This window comes from Schistocerca cancellata, chromosome 6 (assembly GCF_023864275.1).
Source record: "Schistocerca cancellata isolate TAMUIC-IGC-003103 chromosome 6, iqSchCanc2.1, whole genome shotgun sequence".
Lineage (NCBI taxonomy): Eukaryota > Metazoa > Arthropoda > Insecta > Orthoptera > Acrididae > Schistocerca > Schistocerca cancellata.
The window spans coordinates 584174929-584197379 of record NC_064631.1 but is presented as its reverse complement, the minus strand read 5'-3'; the positions used below and the strand labels follow the sequence as shown (position 1 = coordinate 584197379).

The following is a 22451-nucleotide window of genomic DNA, read 5'->3' as shown; positions in this document are numbered from 1 at the left end:
GCATGCATGTCTGAAGAAACAGGCACAGCGGTGACAACAGCTGCTATGAAATACATGACAAGTATTCGTATTTGTGAATATGGACGGCTTTCAGGTGTATAATGGAAAGATTACAATGGGAATTTGTACCGGACCGGGACTCCTACCTGGGTCCTGCTTATTGTGAGCAGTCACCTTGCCATATTTTTTTGGTAATCTCATTTTGTTCATTATTGTTCGTTGTATTTATTCGGGGTGGACGTCCTATGACACCCGTTGAACTTCATCGTAGATCCATTTACTCAGTTTTTTATTATTTATTACAGAGGGCGACTAACCCTCTGACCGAACATCCTGAGCTACCGTGCTGGCATGCCATTAGGCTATCTAAGCATGACTCACTGTCAGACCCATTTTACAGATGATGATTGTCCATATTTGCAACTGCATGTATGCTTGCCCAAAGGAACATTGCTCTGTGCTTCTGAACAACAAAGGCACTGCAATATCATATTTATCTGCTGACACTGGGCAAGCGACTTTCAATTAAAGATGGCTCCCTGTATGGCAATATGAATGTGCTAATGTAGGCTGTAGATACATGGTTGAAACATGTGACGAAGTAAGCTGGGATAATTTTAATTCCCCTCTAGTTCTGCTATATGCCTCCTTAAATTCGTTTTGTTACTTTTAACTAATTATCATTAACATATGTGAATAAGAGCTGTATTTTCATATAAGAGAAAGGTTGGCCCTCAGTTTTAAAGTAAATAACACCAGATCTAATTTTGTGCTTAGTTTTTATTTATGTAATTGATTTTCTAATTTATGTTGATTATTCCTAGTTAGTATCGTTTGTTATAGGGTGAAATCCGTGATTGTTTTGTAACTTAGATTCTATTGTTAATATACAAACAAGTATAAATTCTATAATAATTGTAAACATTTGTGAGACTAAGTAATAGTAATCTTAAAGTATCTATTCAGCTCTATTCAAAAACATGTTAGTAAAACCAGCCCTTCATGAATTCCAAAGTAATTAACAGTTTTGTCAAAAGTATTGTTTGCGTAACTATATTTGTTAATTTCATGATTTAAGCAAATAATTCGGCCTAACTTTTGTAGTAGAAGTAACTGTTAAAGAGTCTCAATTTTTCGATGTAGTCAGTCAATTAAGTGAGTTAAGTTTTAATTGTAATTTCTGTAAATTTAACTTTAAACAATGTGTAGTTTCAGCACGTATTATTGTTATGATGTATAAGGGCCCGAATTTTGGTCACGAGACAGTCAGTCCACGGCCGAGTTTCAAATGAGTAACCTGTGCTAGTTAGAACAACAACAATGCTTCAATTTAACTGTGGAATAATGTGTTAAACAATTAGGCCGTGTGTGAAAACAGTGTCATTGTCTGCTCCACAAATACCTGATTATTCTTCAAGAACTGTGGACTTTGTGGTTAGGTTTTACTGCTCGTAGATGTTCAAACAAGAAATTATTACCGTATAGCAGTATGTGGAGTTTCGCCTGTTAACTATTGATGAGTCTTATCGAAGGTTACATAGTAGTGCACTGGCAATATGACTGTGTATTATTAGAGAGTTGTGAAAGTGAAATTAAATTACTGTAAAACGTAACTGTGCATATGTTGGCTACATCATTTAAAGTAGTCAGTGTCAGAATCCACAGAACCCATCTTTCAGCCAGTACGTCGACACCGAGGACAACAAACGAAGAAATAAACCAGGAAGAACCGCCACAAACGTATGGAAGTTTGGGTCTGGCCATGAGGCGTGCTCGGACAGCCAATGGCAAAGCGACCGTTTGCAATAAGCGGGAAATTGGGGTTCGAGCCTCAGTGTGACATAAATTTTCGTTGTTGTCATTCCATAATATAGCTAGCTGATGGTTGTCCATATTTGCAACTGTGAATACATTTCACGTAAATCTAGCTTACTACATCGTTTTGTTTCTATAGCACTTTCTTTTCTTTCTTTGGCACGTCTTTCCTTCTCAGTAGCAAAATTTTCTTTTCCCAAGCATTCTTCCTCCATTCGTTATTTATTGGGTGTCGACGTCAGAAGCACAGATTTAATACCTTGCTAAAATGTTTTCCCAGTGTCTGTTGAATGTCATCGTGTGGGGTTACCTTTGAAGAGCTATCGTCACATTGTTGAAGCTGCAGGGATTTTACCAAATATACCAGCGAGATTTGTCTCATTTCGCCATTTTCTGGCAAATTTGCCATGGTTGCTTTTGAGGACCAACTGGGACAATTATCTCCACGCGAAAGTGAAGCTTAAATTTAATAATGTCAACGAGTAATTCATTGGTTCTTCTTTTCAAAACTTAGGCTATACAATATTCGAGTAAAACATCAGAAAAGTTATATGTAGGCAGTAAAAAACAGACTCACATCATTTTCTCACCTCTGAAGCGACCAGTGGGATGAACTTTCAAAGAACAGAAAGTTACAAAAAGACAAACCTGCCACCTGGTAGTCAAGCCCTGAATCGAAGGCAGTCAATTCAAAACCTATGTGTGTGCCTTTCCCCCGGCGAAGCTTTACCCATAGCTACCATAATGCTAAATCTGATGACACAAGTTTATTCCTTACACTTTTGTCTTCAATAAATCATTTTTGTGTCCACTTCGGACGCTCCCTGTAACCGCTGCATCAGGTGGAAGGACCTCTTCTAGCTGAAACACTGGTCATGGCGGGAATCCTGAAGTACTCCTATTGGACCTGTAAGAAAATAATTTTGTATAAGTCATTTTAAATATAATTTCTGTCGTCAAACATAGGATAATTGAAAAATATTCGTTCTAACAAATTATGACGAGTTGAAACAAATGTCATTTTCTTCGCCCACAAAATCGAGACAAAAGTGTGCAACGCAAATAGACTTTTGAAGATATCGCAAAACGGCCTGCACACTGTTAGAGGATTCAATTTAGAATGCCAGCATCAATTTCCGATCGAAATCGTTTGTACCGTTCTCAAGTTATGTTTCCCAGCATTTTGAAAAATACAGTTTCAAGAAAAACGCGTTTAAGGTTTTGGGTAACGTTCTTTGTAGTTATGTTAAACATACCTCTACTCAGCGATCACTGAACTATACAGCATTCCTCCCGGATCCAAAAGAAGGCCCTCCTCGATGTTCTTCGTGGACATGATGGTCCTGCAAGGCTTTTTGTCAGTTTCTGTCATCTGCTACTTGCCTGCTCGATACACTTTTCGTTCACTTCAGTGCTGAACCTGGAACAGGCTGGTCCCATTTCAAGTTTGAGCACTATCATAATTTTCATAATGCCTGTTTGGGCTTCGTTGACATTACATGTCGACTACTTTTTTCCTGCTATGAATGGTTTTAGGTGTCACTTTTTCTCAAATCGCCTTGTGACTCGATAATGGAGTTTTGGGCGAACTTGAGATGGAATACTACACTCATTTTTTTAATTTTTTATTTAGTATGCGTATTCCATGGATCCGTACATGCGAGTGATTCGCCTGGATGTGGAACATGTCAAAACAATTGTACAAATACAATTAATGCTACAGAACAGTAATATACTACAATTATATAGATATTAATAAGTATCACTTTTTCTCATTTACAAGCTGTCATTTAACTAGTACAGCAATTCACACTATAACATTAACACTATAACATTAACATAATATTGTATCGTCCATCTAATAACTAAGAGACTAAATACATCTATTATTAAGGGAGTGCATTACTTCTGGAAAAGAATTCATCTAAGGAGTACAGTGGATGGTCAAGCAGGTATTTTTTTAACGTACCTTTGAACAGCATTTCATTTTCTCTTGTACATTTAAGATAATTAGGCAATGCATTAAAAGTATTTATAGCAGCATACTTTACTCCCTTCTGTACAAGTGATAAATTTTTTAGTTCAACATGTAGGTCATCTTTACCTCTAGTATTGTAGTTATGTTATGAACAATTTGTTTCATACTGAGCATAGTCTTTATTAACTACATTCATCAGAGAGTATATGTACTGATATGTTGTGGTCAGAATACCTAAATGTGTGAAAAGTTTTCTACATGAGGTTCGTGGAGGAACCCCGCAAATGATTCTGACTGCTCTCTTCTGAGCTATGCTCATAAATTAAGGATAATTGCAGAATGTGGTGCCACACAATGTGGCACTACACAAAACTGGCGCTAATAGCATAGGCACATAGGGAACATGCACGACACAGATCTGTAAGTCCACGGTATTCGTGATAAGTTGAGAAAACCGTCCCAAAACACGTGCTACAAAATGCCACTGTTTCCTGCGCATGTACCCCTACATCAGTATGGGATATGATCACCATGCACATGTACACAGGCCACACAACGGTTTGGCATGCTGTGGATCAGGTGGTCGAGCAGCTGCTGGGGTATAGCCTCCCATTCTTGCACCAGTGCCAGTCGGAACTCCTGAAGTGTCCTAGGGGTTTGAATACGTGCATCCCAGACGTGCTCAATGCGGTTTAGGTCTGGAGAACAGGCAGGCCACCCCATTCACCTGATATCTTCTGTTTCAAGGTACTCCTCCATGATGGCAGCTCGGTGGGGCCGTGCATTATCATCCATCAGGAGGAAGGTGGGACCCACTGCACCCCTGAAAAGGTGACCACACTGGTGCAAAATTATGTCCCGATACACCTGACCGGTTACAGTTCCTCTGTCAAAGACATGCAGGGATGTACGTGCACCAATCATAATCCCATACCACACCATCGAACCACGACCTCCATACAGGTCCTTTTCAAGGACATTAAGGGGTTGGTATCTTCCTGGTTTACACCAGATGAAAATCCAGTGAGAATCACTGTTCAGACTATACCGGGACTCGTCCGTGAACATAACCTGGGACCACTGTTCCAATGACCATGTACTGTGTTCTTGACACCAGGCTTTACGGGCTCTCCTGTGACCAGGGGTCAGTGGGATGCATCTTGCTGGTCTCCGGACGAATAAACAATGTCTGTTCAGTCGTCTTTAGACTGTGTGTCTGGAGACAACTGTTCCAGTGGCTGCGATAAGGTCCCAAGGAGGGCTACCTGCAGTACTCCATGGCCGTCTGCGGGCACTGATGGTGAGATGTTGGTCTTCTTGTGGTGTTGTACACTGTGGACGCCCCGTATTGTAGCGCCTGGTCACATTAACTGTCTGCTGGAATCGTTGCCATAACCTTGAGATCACACTTTGTGGCACACGGAGGGCCCGTGCTTCGACCTGCTGTGTTTGACCAGCGTCCTGTCGCCGTAGTATTCTACCCCTCATAACCTCATCAATATGTGTTCTTTGGGCCACACAGTCATCATTAGCACGTCTGAAAACGTCTGCACACTTACTCACTGCACTGTACTCTGACATGCACCAACACACCTCTGCGTATATGGACTGCTGCCAGCGCCACCGTGAGACCACCACAGGTCAAATGCTCCGCACGGTCGTACCCCAAGGTGATTTAAACTCCGCCCAACACAGCGTTGTTTCACCATGTATCAGCATTACCCCTAATTTATGAGCGTGAGTGTATAATAGAGTATATGTCCCAGAGAACATATTAAGCCGAAAAAATCGATGTTTTGAAATTTTCAAGGTGGACTACTCCTTAAAGTGGCTAATAGAGCACATGCTAAAGAGAATGGAAAAAAAGTCGCATATGGTTAGATGAACCACAAAGCGCTCATCAGTACGGCAAAGACAGAGTGCAGAATATCATGGCGTTGAGTTCTAAAAAGGAAATCAGCAGTTCTTGCTTTTTCTGTGGGCACTGCATCATATACTGTAGCAGTGAACAAGACAAAATAAGAAAATAGTCATTATGAGTGAAAAAATGGATGAGCAGGAGAGATAAGAGGGAAAGTTGGACATTTCTTCGAAAACAACTTCTTTTAGAACACAAATACTCATTTCGAAATTAACTGAGGACCGATGAGGATAACTGGAGGTTTCTACTGGACCATGTACAACAAAAATTAACGAAGCAGGACACTGTGATGAGAAAAACCAATTACTTCTTTTGAAGAAGGGAGAAAAGAAGATTAGGTTTAAATGTCTTGTCAACATTGAGGTCATTAGTAATGGAGCACATGCTCGGATTTTTTCAGTGATGGGGAAGGGAATCGGCTGTGCCCTTTCAAAGGAACCACCCTGGCATTTGCCTTTCGTGATTTTCGTGAAATTTAGAAAAACCTAAATCTGGATGTCGGATGCAGGCTTTTGGATATGAGTGCAGCGTGCTAATCACTGTGCCACCGTGCTCGGTACACTTTTTCCGAGATAGTATCTGCTGCTCTAAGCCACTGGTGAATCAAAGGCTGTCAAAAAACTGTCCTTTTGGTGGTTAAATATGCTCACTGCGAGAACAGTTTCCCTTTGAGGTCTCAATGATGTGTCTTCCCCAGTGGCACGGTACTGTGAATGCAGAGTTTTTATTTTTAATTTCCTTCACTGTTATCTGCTGAGTACCCTCTTTTTAACAGCTTTTACCATACAGCATATTTCATTTAATGTTGTATCACATTGATTCCTGTTGTGATAGTCTTTACTAATGTTGTCAAAAAGACATGGCTTCAACTCATATTGTTCAACTGCAACACTCAAGTGCTCTTTGCACCAAGTTGTCATATTATATGTTGTATAGCTAGAGAAGGCCGAAATGCACGCGTTAAACGCAAGCAGGCGGGCGTGAGGTCTGAAACAGGATACGTAATGAATGCTATAAAGAAAAGTACGTAGCTTCTGGAATACTTAACTTTAATCCACATTTGTAGAACATTGCTCTTGATGATACAGAAGTATTATAGCAATTGAATACGGCGCCTTGCTGGGTCGTAGCAACTGTAGCTGAAGGCTATGCTAACTATCGTCTCGGCAAATGAGAGCGTAATTCTCAGTGAACCATGGCTAGCTACGTCGGCTGTACAACTGGGGTCGAGTGCTAGTACGTCTCTCTAGACCTGCCGTGTGGTGGCGCTCGGTCTGCAATTACTGACAGTGGCGACACGCGGGTCCGTCGTATACTAGCGGACCGCGGCCGATTTAAAAGCTACCACCTAGCAAGTGTGGTGTCTGGCGGTGACACCACATTATACCTCTTTATTTTGAAAATTGATTACCCAGAGCATTGCATTGAAGTGCACAGCTGCAGACATCTTCACTGCTTGAAGGCACACACGTGAGTGAAAACTTTGGCTTCTATCACCAACATTCACATAACATCATATGCACTTCCCTGCACAGGTATAGATTTGCTCTCAGTTCCATGCAACATGCATCAGCAAGGTGTGGGTAGTCTGCCTAACTCCGCAGACTGTTGCAGTAAAAGACATGCCTAAACACACACTTACAAGTACATCCTGGTCAAACAGGAAGCGAGCACCCGCACTAAATGACTGGAATCAAACAACTATTAATTTATTCCATATATTCATAAATAAATGCATACTTCTGTAATACATACCACCACATGAATATTACTGTGTAAATTATAGCTCAACTGACACAATAATATATGCAGAAATTAGGCCTGTACGCTAGGGTTGCCAAAAATCTGACATGTTCAGTGTTTTAGCGATGAAGTACAGAATGTACAACTACGGCCCTTTCCAAGCAGATGATGTACACGCAAGTGATAAGCGTGAGGAGGAATAAGGAGACACATACACCATAAGGATATGTTAACCAGTGCTGGTCTTAGGTCTGTGTCCTACAATTTTCTTCAGCAGCAGAAAGAACCTAGCACACAATGTGGATACCAGCACGCTATTCATCTACTGGGATTTGGGAGCCTGCCTAAAAACCCCATCCAGACTGGCCGGCACGCCAATCCTCCTCGTTAATCCTCCAGGTGAATTTGATAAGGAGCCAGTCGCATTCCCTCAGTGGCTGTCTGTGCAGGTTGTGAAGTATAAACAAAATGACCAGAGATTTTCATCCCAGAAGAATAGGTAATTATTTATTTTGTTTAATATACTTTTGTTTATTTTGATATATGATTCTGTTAGGAAGAAGAAAGATTTCTTTTCTTCTTAAAAGCAGCTTTTGCCTGGTGGATTCAGTTTGCAATATCCTTCCTTGACCTTCTGTCTGATGTAACTTTACGCCCTAGGTTTTGACATTCTCTAGTTCCTCATTGTTAAATGAGCATTGGGCAACAGTGTTTTGTCTGCTCACCACTAAGATTTTTGTTTTACCTTCATTAATTTTCATATTCACTTCTAATTGTTCAGCATATTCAGTTAACCCTGTAATATTATCAGAAACTCTCAGCAGTCTATTTTCTTACCATTAATTTTAATTCCTCCTATTGCTCTTTCGGCTACTGTGGACACCAGCACCAACACAAACATAGGAGGAGGGAAGTTGCGATGGTCGGCAGCAGGAATCCAAAATCATATGTACAAAACACTTACTAATTAGAAGGACACTTTATTTCTAGAAAGAAAGTAAGTATAACTTCTCTTTATGAAGTGGCTACCTGTGCCTTCTACTTGCAAGTACTTTAGTCTCTATTACTAATTACAGAATACAGGCTAAGTAAAGTCTTTCTAATACTCTGTGCTGATGCTCTCAAAGCCTGAGACCAAACTGGGCTGACCACTGATGGTTGGCTTCTTAAATTAGTGTTGACAGCAGGCACTGAGCTCTGTCTTCCTGGAGGTGTGGTGTTGCCCACTCTTTCCATTGGCATGAGGGTCAACACCTTCTTGGTGCTGTTTCATGGCACTGTACCAGTTGGTAAGCAGTCGATGCTTTAGGACTGCACATCTATAGCTCCTAATTTCTCTCTAGCTTCAACTATTTCCCTCTGAATGTATCCTTTGAACAAGACAGGAGACAGTGAACAGTGCTGTCGTACATCCCACTTAATTGTGGCTTCTTCTTAATGTTCTCCACAGCTTACACAGCCAGTTTTTCTCTATACAGTCTCTGCATTACTCTTCTGTCCTCATACTTTATACCACTCTCTCACAGCATCTTACAAAGTTGTCACCACTCAACCCTGTTAAACACTTTTTCTAAGTCAATGAAGGCAATATATTTTTGTCTTGACCCTTCTTTAGCCTTTTCTCAAGAATTAATTGTAAGCTGAGTATTGCTTCTCGTGTGTCTACACCTCTTCTAAAGTCAAACTGGTCATCCATGATCAGTGCATCTACCTTGCCTTCTATCTGCCTCAGAAAGCATAATTTAATACAATTCTCGAATCTGTAATTCTTTTCCCATTTACAAATTTTGCCTAGACAATTAGCGTTGTGCAGCTTCAGATAGTCAAGATTTTAGGTAAAATAAGTTTGTGTAATGTTTCAAATTGTTTACAACACATATGAAAAAAACTGAAGAAATGGCCTTCACATGGCCACAATTCTTTTTAAAGATGGTGAAATTCGCAACATTTGTCTAGTTTACTATTAATATGATGTAACCACTTTCTTCACTTCCTTGAAGCCAGTGCAAATAAAAGCAAAAGTTGATAGTTATCAGAACTACTTGCTACTCAATTTTACTGCACCGTAGGTGACACCCACAATGAGTGCCATTCTGCAGTACATTTGTCTACCATGGTCGACTGCGATGGGCAGCCCCTTCTCTGAACAAGCCTTTAGCTGTTGACTATTTAACACTTTTCTGATTGTCATAGGAAAACTGGATAGGAGCAGAAATGGCGAGCAAACAAGTAAATACTGTAAACAAAAGCTTTACTTAACTTGTAGTTTTCTCCAAGACTCGTTACAAATAGTGCAGCAAGAAAAAGAGCCCAGTTAATACAATAGCAACATGGATGAGGCTCTCTCAACTGGACACAAAAGAAGGCGTTGAAACTCTGACTAGACAGTGTCTGCATAGCATCGTCTAGTGAAGAGGCTCCAAGTGTGAGTTGGCTAACTGACTGCTGCTGGTTGTCCTACAAAGTGGTGGCACGTGGAGCTCATAGTCCAGTGCCGCCGGAGGCGTGTCGCAGCAGGTGTGCACCGTTGGGCCCACCGTATCCCGCATAACTGCTATTGGTGTCTGGCGGAAACTTACAACTCCATTGCCAACTCTGAGATGCCCATAGGATGATATCAGTACATGATACCACAGAAATGACAGAAGTAGTGCTGGTCCTCCAACAGTTTTTCTACAGACTTCAATTTAGTTATGTAACTGACTTCACCTAGTTGAATCACAAGTGTGAAGTCTTCAAGTAAGATTCCATTAGCAGTTCTTGATACATTTGCATACAACTCTTTTCAGACATTTTTAAGGTTTTATGCTTCTGATGGCTTTCAAATGAGGAGAACAAAAACATGCTTAAAATCTGCTGCTGTATTTTGGTTGCACTGGAATAGAACACCCAGTTTCGTAATAGTAATTCAGTATACAAACTACTTGGTGTATAATAAGAAACAAGTGGAATTTGTTTTCTGTTTCTCGATATGGAAAGACATGTTATTTGCAGGTATGTTTAAACTAATAGCAATATAATTATATTTTGCATGGAGAGAAGGAAAAGATCACTCTAGTGACAGGCTAAAATTATGTTAGCAATTTTTTAGTGGTGGTGGTGTTTATGGTATATATGGGGCTCTCAATTTCAATCTCATCAGTACAACCAGAGTGGCACCTGTTTGATTGGACACCACTGGGAATTTGACATGTAGGAGCACAATATTTGTAAGTTGATTGCTAGTCTACTTAATGTCAACTGACCACTGAAAATTAATCTGAGTAACCTCATATAAAATAATTATGTCTACAACTTTTACAGTGTTAAAAGAAAGATATTTTTCTATTAACTTTTATGGTGCAGGCTCCTTTATGGTTCCTAGATAGCCAGTACGGAAATGCCGCCCTAGTGATAACAGAACGTTAAACATCCAAACGTCTATGTAGCAGCTGTGAGTGAGAAACAGCAAGTTCAAATGGATGGGACCTAAACACCGTGTGGGCATTTCCTCCAGAGCATAATGTTTTTTCACTATCTTCTTTAATTTTTTCCTTTCATGATTTGTTTTTAGATATCTCTCATACTTGCTACATCATATTATGGTTTAGAAATGAAATTAGCTTACATGTGTTGTATGTTCTGTACAATAATATATCCTTTTCATAATTACATCTAGCACTCAAGTATGTCCAACGATCCACACATTTGTTTTTTGTCCCTCAAATAGTTTCCAGCATTATGTGTCAGTAAGCAGAATGATATTATGATACCTTTCCACTAAGCGTCGTGTTCACAGATCTCCTTCGAAATATCATGTATTATTTCCTTCTTCTTTTTCTGCCTTCCTTATGAAAGGTTCCAGCTTTCCAGCGGTCTTCCCAGTGGTTGTAATTCAACATGTTGCTACTCATATGCCAACTTCAGGATTGTGGGATCAAAAAAGAAAAGAAAAGAAAGCCTTCCTCAAGTTGAGCATGTGCCTTCTGTGCATTCTTATACACATGTATGCTGTCCTCAATAGATCCAATTTATGAAGGATGTGTCCTGCTGGGAGGTAACAGATCTGACGAATTTTTTCGGCCCACAGAGGCAGCTGGTGCGCGTCAACAGGACTTTCAACGCTTTCCTGATGCCAGAGCTGCCCCAGATCCGAGCGCAACCAGTGCGTCTTTCCATGGTGCGGCATCTGGAACTCGACGATGACTTCAAGGAGTACTGGGCCTACTACCTGCTCAAGGGTTCCTCCATCACCGTTTCCACCTGTGCCAGGTGGGCCCCTCAATCTACAACTTTCACCCAGTCCTCCAGCTAGATATGTGATTGGTGGTCATCAAGTTTTAATTATCATCTTGGAAAAATAATGTTACATAGTTAATTTTTTGTTTGTTTACAGGTTTATATTTGCAGCCCTGCTACCCCTCAGAATTCTCATGTCACAGTATTGTGGCGCGCCATTAGAGGAGCAAGAACAAAATGCCACATACCATTGATAGAATCGAGTTTTTTATGATAATTCGTTATTGGTGGTGGTGAAAACATTGCAGCTGTGTCAGGCATGTCTGGGCAGCTAAAGAAGTCATCCAAATTGGTCTCACACAGCTGCAACATTTCCCCCACTGCCAATAACAAAAAACCATACAATACTTGACTTTATTAATAGTCTGTGCCATTCTGTTTTGGCTCCTCTAGAGGCATGCCATGATACTGTGATGTGAGGATTTCAAGGTTATCAGGACTGCAAATACATACCTGTAAACAAGCAGAAAATTAAGCATATAACTTCAATTTTTGAGGTGATACTTAAAACTTTATGACTATGCTGTGTGTACTCCACAAGCCACGTGTGTGTTGGAGGGAATTCTGGTACCGCTAGGTATCTTTCAGCCTTTCCCTGTTCCATTCAGGAGTAGCATGTGGGATGAAGGACTATCAGTAATGCTTCATCTGAACTCTTATTACTCAAATTTTCCTGAAGTTGTCATTTAAAGACCTAAGTTGGAGGAAGTGATACATTGCCTGACTCTTTCTGGACTGTAAGCTCTTGCAGTTTCAACAGTAAATCTCACTGTGATGCCCAGTGCCTCTCTTGTGTCTGCCACTGGAATTTATGAGGATCTCTGTAATGCTCATGTGCTAACTAAATGATCCAGGGATGAGACTTGCTTCTCTCTGTTTGAGCTTCTGTCTTCTCCATTAATCCAACCTGTTTAGGCTTTCAAACTGACAAGCAGTAGTCAAGAACCAGTAGAAAATTTTTTTGCTAGCCACTTGTTTCTTAGATGGATTACATTTTCTTAAGATTTCTATGACTCTCAGCCTGACCCTATTTTTCCTATAATTTGCTTCTGTTGGTGTATTTAAAGTGGGGGAGGGGAGCTTCTCAGCTTAAGCCCAGTCCCCCACCAGTCCCCTCCCACCCCACCCTCTTCCCCCTGAAATGTGAAATTATAAACATGTATTTCTTACTTATCTGCACACAATATTTTAATACTATGGGTAGAAAACAAGGGTTAAAAATATGTCTCTTGATTGTATGAAGAAGCGGGTTGTATGCTGCTAGAGTGTGTCAATAACAGACTGTTTCCGAATGAATCACTACACAAAAGAGGCTCACCGATAGCTGATGTGGTTGTATGTTGTGATTGGTTAGTAGTAAATAGAGTTTTTACAACCATGAAAGATTATTTATTTAAACAACATGCTCCATTATATAGTAACATTACATATTTTCAGTTTTCTTTTAGTTACACACCAATTTAACATCAGTGGTGAATTAAATGCAAAGTTTATGAGCCCACTCTCATCATATTACAGTACCCGTAAATGAACGTCAATGAATACAGAAACAATGCACTTTATAGAGAAGGTGGACACTTTCTCAGACCAGGCCAGGAAATATTCTAGTTTGTTTTGTACATGATTCTCTGCATTACAAGCAAACAAATGCAGAATAACATACTGCTAAGGGAGGGGGATAAGGTAATAAATGATCCACAACACTTAGCAAACTATGCAAATGAGCATTTTTTCAAGTATTGCAGAGAACAGCAAAAATTCCCCAAAACAAATATAACACCTGTAAATAATGTTGCACTAAATACAATGATGTTACTTCCAACCACAGAGAATGAAGTCAATAAAACTGTTCAAAAACTAAAAAATAAAATGTCAGTAGGCTTAGATGAGGCACCAATGTGTTTACTAAAACAATGCTTAGGGATTTAACAAGGCCCCCTTAACAAATATAATAAATGAATCCTTCACACCAGGGACATTTCCAGAGCAGTTAAAACAGGCAAGAGTTGTACCTTTACTTAAGAAAGGTAATGCAGAAGACGTAGAAAATTACCAGCCCATTTCCATGCTGTCAGCATTCTCAAAAATAATAGAAGAAATTATGAAAGACAGACTAATGAATTACCTGAATAAATACAATCTTTTAAACGCATCACAGTCTGGTTTCCAAAGTGGCAAAAATACGGAGTCAGCCATAATAGAATTCACAGAAGTTGTACTTGATGCTCTTGATAAAGATGAGTGTGTCACAGGCATATTTTTGGATCTTTATAAGGCGTTTGATACATTCGACCACAAGATTCCATTAAATAAATTAGAAGCATTAGGAATAAGAGCAGTAGCTAATGACTGGTTTTGATCATACCTAAGAGATAGGGTACAAAGAGTAGAGATAACACATACTTCAAATAGATCTAAACATTTCGTAAAACACTTATTAGAATCAAAATACATTACTATAGGGATTCTGCAAGGTAGCATATTAGGACCAGTACTGTTCCTGATATACATCAATTACTTTCCCAGCAGTGTTACTCATGGTGAAAAAATTCTCTTCACTGATGACAGCAATATTATAGTCACTGAGAAAACATGAGAACTCCTTGCCGAGAAAGCAAATGAAACTCTCAAGGAAGTTTATGATTGGTCAATAAGCAATAAAGTGACATTGAACATAAAGAAAACTAATTCCATGAATTTCAGTTTGAAGAGGAAAAATGACAATGTTAAATTAAATGTAGATGGCACCTCTACAGACTGTGTAATAAATGCAAAATTTGTAGGAATGAATATTGATTCTCAGTTGAAGTGGTATGTACACACAAAGGTACTTACAAACAGAATGTCATTAGCATGTTATGCCCTTAGAATCCTATCATCAGTGTGTAACATGCAGTGTCTTTTAGTTACATATTATTCATATGTACACTCAGTTCTTAGCTATGACATTCTTTTTTGGGGAACAAATGCACAAAGTATAAACACAATTTTCAAACTCCAGGAAAGAGCCATAAGAATAATAACAAAAAATATTAGTCAAGCTCATTGTAAAGATCTGTTCCAAACACTGGGGATTCTAACTGCTCCATGTGAATACATTTACCAGTCAGTTGTACAAATCAAAAATAACATTGGTAATTACTGCACAAAATGCTCTGTCCATGACCATGCAACAAGAGATAGACTCAACTTACATTTACCAAGAAAAAATTAACATGAAACTCAAAACAGCATTTTCTACAAAAAATTACCAAAAGAGATTAAAGAAACTGCAAAAATACACTTATTTAAAAAGGCAGCTAAAAAGTACCTGTTATGCAATACATTTTATACATTGAAGGGTTACTTATATAAAAGAGAGTAAGGATTTGATAAAAAATATTATACAAATAAATAATAATAATGATGATGATTATAGAACATCCAACATTCCACACAACACATTCACTTTATGTTTTTTCCCCTTCTTTTTTCCTTTCTACCCCCAAGCTATGCATAGCACACTACTAACACCTCTTCCTCTTTATGAGCCCAATACTTCACTCATTATGGAGGGATGCTGACTCAGTTTTTCAAGAGACCAAATGGGAAATTGCGGTACAGAAAACGGCCCAGAGATCACCAGTGTGTGTGTGTGTGTGTGTGTGTGTGTGTGTGTGTGTGTGTGTGTAGTGAGTGAAATGTTGCGAAACAATGTGTGTATAGTGTGTGCAGTGACTGATAGTGAGATATGAGTGAACAGTGTGGCATTACATTATTTAATAATTTATTTATAGGTCTCTAACTAGAAGTCTGTAAATATATGTGTGTATCAATTAGCTTATTTTAAATTGATCTAAACTTGTAAATTCTTTGACATGTTCTATATCCTTGTAAAAAGAGATCTACAGATGAATAAAGCTACTATTACTACTACTAAAGGTTTTAAATTGTTGATATGAGAGTGTTGCAGTAACCAGTGTTATTGAAGGTAATATAGTGAAATCTTGATTTTGAGAGCTAAGACAATGCATCACAAAACAAAGTGCAAACATTTTGAACTACTTCCCTAAAACATCATGACTAGAAGACACTCTGTCCTCTCTGGCTGGGAGAATGGATGATCCACCACAGTTGCCACTGCTGCTGTTTTCAAACAATAGAAGAATTGTTGCTCATTCACAATCCTCTTTGTTAGTCCTCAACCAAAACCAACATCTTTCATTGACACATCGAGCTTTGACAATCCACCAGCAGACAGTAAGTAACATAATTGACATGTGGAATAATCGGGTCTACTGCCGGATGTTTGTGTCGCTCTGGCACAATATTTCGGCCACATAACTAGTTGCCTTCTTCGGGTGCTACCTGAGACTGACAGGTAGCACCTGAAGAAGCCAACTAGTTATGTGGCCGAAATATTGTGCCAGAGCAACACAAACATCCGGCAGTAGACCCGATTATTCCACATGTCAAGATCTCGCCGGGAAAGTTATGTAACATAATTGCTTGTAAGCCATCTAATAATGAAAAAGTTGATGACCACATGAAGCTACAATATTTCTAAAACCTATTTGTGCCCAACACAACTTAAAAATTTCCCCTTACTTTCCAAAAGTGGTCAATATTGTAAGTTCAACCTAGATTAGCTGGAGAAATATGTTGGTTAGAATACTCTTCTAAAGAGGATGGTGCCTTCTGTAAGTATTGTGCACTTTTCTCTAAGACAAGTTAGAGTAAAGGTAGTCATCAAAATGTTGCAGACCTGGTACTAATTGTGCAAAATAAGTTGACACTTGGTGCAGTGGCTGATGGAAGCAACAGTAAACGCATTTCCTATTTACAGTTGCTCTTATCAGTCACTGCGTCATGTATCGTCTTAGTTTACACACATAATAACCTCCAAGTTTTTGAAGTGGAAACCCTCTCTTAAACATTTCAACATCCTCGTAAGCTACACTTACTGTAACGCTGCTGTAACCAATTGTGACAGTTTTGTTCACGTCATGATGAACAAGACGAAAGATATAAAACATTGTCTGTACAAAGGCTTGGTGGATCAAGTGAAAAAAATAGAAAACACATAATCCCTGACACTGAGGCAGTGATTCTCTGTGTCCATCTGGAGATTGTATTAAGAGGACATAAGAACTTAAGACTTATTGAAGTTTACAAACAAAGTGACAAAAACATGCTTAACTTTCACATCATTCTAAAATATCGTGCCATATGCAGAAAAAACCTATGAGCAAGTTTGGAAGGAACTGGTAAATGCAAAAAGTACATGAGTGTCCCAGTCCAAAATCGTATCATCAGTTGCATCAATAACCAACTCCTGAGTGGGGTTGCTCAGGACTGCATTTATTATGCCAAAGGTTTCATGATTCTTGCAGACGAAACTTCTGATATTGTGGGAATAGTGTTTGATGTGACGCAAAAGATTAGCTGGATCTATAATTGAAAACTTGGTAAAATTTGGTCTTGATGTGTGATTTTTGTGAGGACAGGGCTATGATGGTGTAGCATGGCTGTCACAAAAGCCCATGGGGCTCATGCGCTCATACAACAAGACTGCCCTTTAACTGTATATTCTCATTGTGCAGCTCATAATTTCAATTTGGTAGTCACCAACACATTCTATATTCCACTTATCGGGAATTCAGTAGGAACACTGGAAATGGTAGGTAATTTCTTTAGGCCACCAAAATGTATACAAATATTAAATGATGCCCTTGAATCATTAACTGATGTTTGAGTCAGAAGCCTGAAACATACCACTCTCACTAGATTAACTCAGCATCTTCGCAGCATGCAAGACTTCAAGGAAATATATGATGGTGTTTCAACTTTGGGAAGATTCAAGAACTTGTCAACAAGATGACATCCCATGATGCCATGAATCTCTTAGCAGCCATCAGCATGGGAGATTATATCATCTACTTGGTTATAGTTTCTGAACTGTTTGCACTGGGTGAGTCCACCTGTTGGCAACTTCAGCTCCAAGATGCTGATTTTGCAGAGTTAATCAACATAGCCAAGGATTCTCAAAAGGGAACTGTTGGCAGTGAGAGAAAATGTGGATACTTTCAGCCAGCTTTTCTTAGGTGCCAAGCAATTAGCTTCTGCCAGTGGCATTGAAATCAAGCAACCAAGTATTACTGCCAAGCAAGAACAGCATGCAAATCAGGATACCAGTGATGATATTCAGGGTTAGTATAAAGTGTATGTCTTCATATCCTCTCTGGATGACTTTGTTGTTCACTTCCAGATTGGTTCTTGACACATTATGAACTTTTTAGCAGTTTTAATTGGCTTCTACCACAAAAACTGAAGACATAGGTATTATTGACGGAGTTACAGAACCCCTTTCATTTTATGCTACAGATCCATTAGTTGCTGATTTAAAAATGACAACAGCTGAGTTAAAACTCTTTGATCAACATCTGAGTCAACTTGAGCAGTTGCCTCACACTGCAATGGAAGCTTTGTCTGTCTGTGTCTGTCAGTTGTATCTTAATGTGCTTCAGTTTCTACAACTCTTGACAACTCTACCACTGACAATGGCCATGAATGCATGCAGTTTCTTCACCCTTAAGAGAATCAAGGCATACCTTAAGGAATACAACTAGTGAGGCATGTCTGAATGGGCTTGCATGATGACAGTTCACCATGATTGATGTCCAAAGTGTGATAAGTGGTACTGAAAAACAAAGAGACTGCTGTCTTCCTTTAGTGTTTTAAATTTCTAGTGAATAATTTAATTGTGTTTTGTTCTACTTATGTGTATTTAACTATCAGACAAAAGCAGATTTAGTACCCTTCAAAGTAAGTTAACACAGGCCTGGACTAAAACAAATGAAATTAATCGAATCGGTGTGGAAAATTTTCTTAGCAATTGGATTATGTTTGATTAAAATTACTCAAACTTCATAACCCTGTAATTTGGTTTCATGATGTAATTCATAACTTCAATAAATCATTTTGGTAATGTAATTAGTGTTATAATTAAACAAATATAAGCCAATGATACACTTTATTCTTATAATTTTGGACATTTAATTGGTATGTATAAATAAAATTAATTTTCAATTTAAGCTTTGTAAAGTTGAATGCATAGATTCCCTCCCCAAAACAAAACTGTAAATACACCACTGATTAGCTTTATGTGGTGTCTCCATTTTAGGTCACTCCGGTTAGTTCCTGTTATGTATTTTATGGTAGTTACTGTTTGCAATGATTTGTCACCAATAAAATGAATGCCTTCTGTGAGGGTCAAACCCTGGTTCACAGTACTGGGCTTAGGTGACCACTGTGGGTAGGGCATTATATGAGCCTTTACTCAGCTGTTCTTAAATTTACTGTGTAGACCATGTCAGTTTCACCACACAGGTGTGTCACATAATTTGTTTTGATTTTTATTCATGTACTATCATTTCACAAGCAAATAGTCACATCATAAGGCACCTAACTTGTCCAAAAACTCAAATTCCATAAGTACCAGGAGCTATATGTATCACCCAATCCTTTTTCTTCACAGCTCTTCCTTCTCCTTTCAACCCTTTTACGAGAAAGAGGAGCCACCAGCTCTGATAGCTTGCAAATTTCAATATCTTTGTATGTGTTTGTTCCTGCCACTGCTTGGTAAGTAAATTTTTTATCTGTCAAATTACATTATATTTTCAAAAATTGATTATTTTTGTTGATAAGTTAGTTTGTTACATATTCTGTAGATCATTTGAATAATTCTTTTATAATGTGTTCATTAATGTTAACACTAATCATGTACACATATACTGTAAAATGACTCATTCCACATCATTTTGATAAAGGAATCATTCATATGATTAATGGAACATTTAACTAACTGACTGAATGACTGAGCAGATGTGCAACAAGTCAGTTTATATCTTATGTTATTGGGCACATCATCAACAATTTTTCTTCCTGCACATTAAACTACTTTCTGAGGCATTGACAGTTTTATAAACGGGTGATGAAGGTCAGTTTTTCCTTTAGTTTTGTAAGTATGGATATCACTGTTCTTCACAAATTGTGATGGGTTATTTATGACAAATTTCATTAGCAGTATTATGCTTGTCTAGTTAAAATGCCTAAATCCTTGAAGAGGATAGGTGAAACCCAATATTATTCTTACTGATCACTTTTCTGCAATCAGTACTTCCTCTAAAAAGAAGTAAAGTTAGTTAAAAGTGGTGAGTTACCTCAGAAAATTATTTCATAAGACATTATTAAGTAAGCATCCATCTAGAACAGGATGATGCCATAAGGAAACCAGTAAAATTGTTGAAGTCAGCCTGCTGCAGTTATTCAGTTATTTGAATGAATTATAATTGCTCTCTCTGCCTGTGACATATAATGTGACAGTTTGCAAACATCAAACACCTGTCAATAGAAAAGAGGCAATACACTGACAATTTACACAAATGGCAACTCTCTTTAAATGCAGATAATGCAAGGTAATACCCATAACAAAGGGAAAGAATGCATTGGAATTTTGTCAATCAGGTACACATTATTCATTAGGGACATATTTGAAGGCTATAACATTTGATACCATGTGTTAATATCTTTTCCATCTATATGTTTCATTATTCTTTGTATCACCATAGGACAAATGCAGGCGAAATTTCAGTTATTTCTGTTACCCCCTCTGCTGCGCTGCAGTTGTCAAAAAATAGCATATTTTACATTTAAACATTGGAAAATCCAAATGGAATAACAACAATATTATGAAAAGGATAGTTGCTACTCACCTTATTGCAAAGATGCTGAGTCTCAGATAGCCACAACAAAAAGGCTGACAAACCAATCTTTTGGTCAAACAGGCCTTCATCAGAATAGACAACACCAGACTGCAAGCAGCAGCACATGATGGAAGAAGCAACTGGATGGTGGGAGTAAGGAGGAGGCTGCAGGGAGGGAGGGGAGAGATAGCAGGGTAGGGGTGGGGGACAGTAAAGTGCTGCTTGTGGTAGCATATGAGGACAAGATGGGAAGATGGTAGGGCAGATAGCTGCAGTTGGGAAGTTAGATAGAGGGCGAGGGGGGGGGGGGCAGCAGAAAAGGAGAGAAGTAAAAAGACTGTGGGTGTGTTAGTGGAATAGATGGCTGTGTGGTGCTAGAATGGGAACAGGGAAGGGGACAGGTGGGTAAGAAGATTGACTAATGAAGGTTGAGGCCAGATAGAGGGCGAGGGGGGGGGGGGGGGGGGAGCAGCAGAAAAGGAGAGAAGTAAAAAGACTGTGGGTGTGTTAGTGGAATAGATGGCTGTGTGGTGCTAGAATGGGAACAGGGAAGGGGACAGGTGGGTAAGAAGATTGACTAATGAAGGTTGAGGCCAGGAGGGTTAAGGAAACATAGGATATATTGCAGGGACAGTTCCCATCTGCACAATTCGGAAAAACTTGTGTTGGTGGGAAGGATCCAGATGGCACAGGCTGCGAAGCAGTCACTGAAATTATAAGGTGGTGCAGCTGTTGCTTGGTCTGAGTTTATTGGCAGTCATTCATGCGGACAGACAGTTTGTTGGTTAATGCCCATGTAGAATGCAGCACAGTGGTTGCAGCTTAGCTTGTAGATCATGCGACTGATTTCATGGGTAGTCCTGTGTTTGATGGGATAGGTGATGCTTATCACCAGACTGTAGAACATGGTGGTGGGAAAATGTATGGAATGTCTTGCATCAAGGTCTGTTACAGGGATATGAGCCATGAGGCAAGGGCTTGGCAGCGAGGTTTGTATAGTGATGGACAAGGATATTGTGTAGGTTTGGTGTGCAGCAGACTACCACTGTGGGAGGGGTGGGAAGGATAGTGAGTAGGACATTTCTCATTTCAGGGCACATTGAAAGGTATTGAAGATACTGGTGGATTATGTGATACAGTTGCTCCAGCCCTGGGCAGTACTACGTCAAGATGGGAATGCTCCTCTGTGGCCAGACAATGGGTCTTTTGGAGGTGGTGAGTGACCGGAGAGATAATGCATGGGACATCTGTTTTTGTGCAAGATTGTAAGGATAATTATAGTCTATGAAGGCTTCCATGAGACCCTTGATGTTTTATGACAGGGACTGCTTGTCACTAAAGATAGGAAGGGGCATCTTGGTATGGAATGGGTGGCAGCTGTTGAAGTGGAGGTATTACTGGTGCACTCATAGACCAATACTTCCAGCCTATTACCCGCAACCTACCCTCCTATATAAATGATACCAAAAAGATACCATCTGTTTCCTCCACTGACTCTCTACAGCTCCTGTTTCCTTACCACATGGTGCCCTGTTTGTCACTACTGATGCCACCTCTCCTTACACTAACAATCCCTAATGCCCATGGCCTTGCTGCTATTGAATGCTACCTTTCCCAATGGCCATCGGATTCCAAACCTATAACCTCTCCTAGTCACCATAACCAACTATATCTTCATTCACAATTGCTTCTTGTTTGAAGGCTTGTTTGACGGGATCACCTATGAACAAATCTGTGGTACGATTATGGGCATCCACTTAGCAATATCCTATGGCAAGCTACTCATGGACAATCTAGAGGAATCCTACCACCCAGAATCCCAAACCCCTCGCCTGGTTCATATTCACTGATGACATTGTCATGATGTGGATCGAGGGTGAGGACACCCTATCCACACTCCTCCAGAACCTCAATAACTTCTCCCCTTTCACTTCACCTGATCCTCCTCAACCCAACAAGCCACCTTCCTTGA

At 39.4% G+C, this 22451-nt stretch overlaps 1 protein-coding gene across 1 annotated transcript in view; it reads left to right on the top strand.

Annotated features, from left to right (window-relative positions):
* The window catches only part of LOC126088444 (uncharacterized), a 267276-nt gene that overhangs the window by 187929 nt on the left and 56896 nt on the right, over positions 1 to 22451 (top strand). Inside the window, exon 3 of the mRNA XM_049906586.1 lies at positions 11527 to 11708. Coding sequence (XP_049762543.1) covers positions 11527 to 11708 — 182 coding nt within the window. The remainder of the gene's footprint in view (positions 1 to 11526; positions 11709 to 22451) is intronic.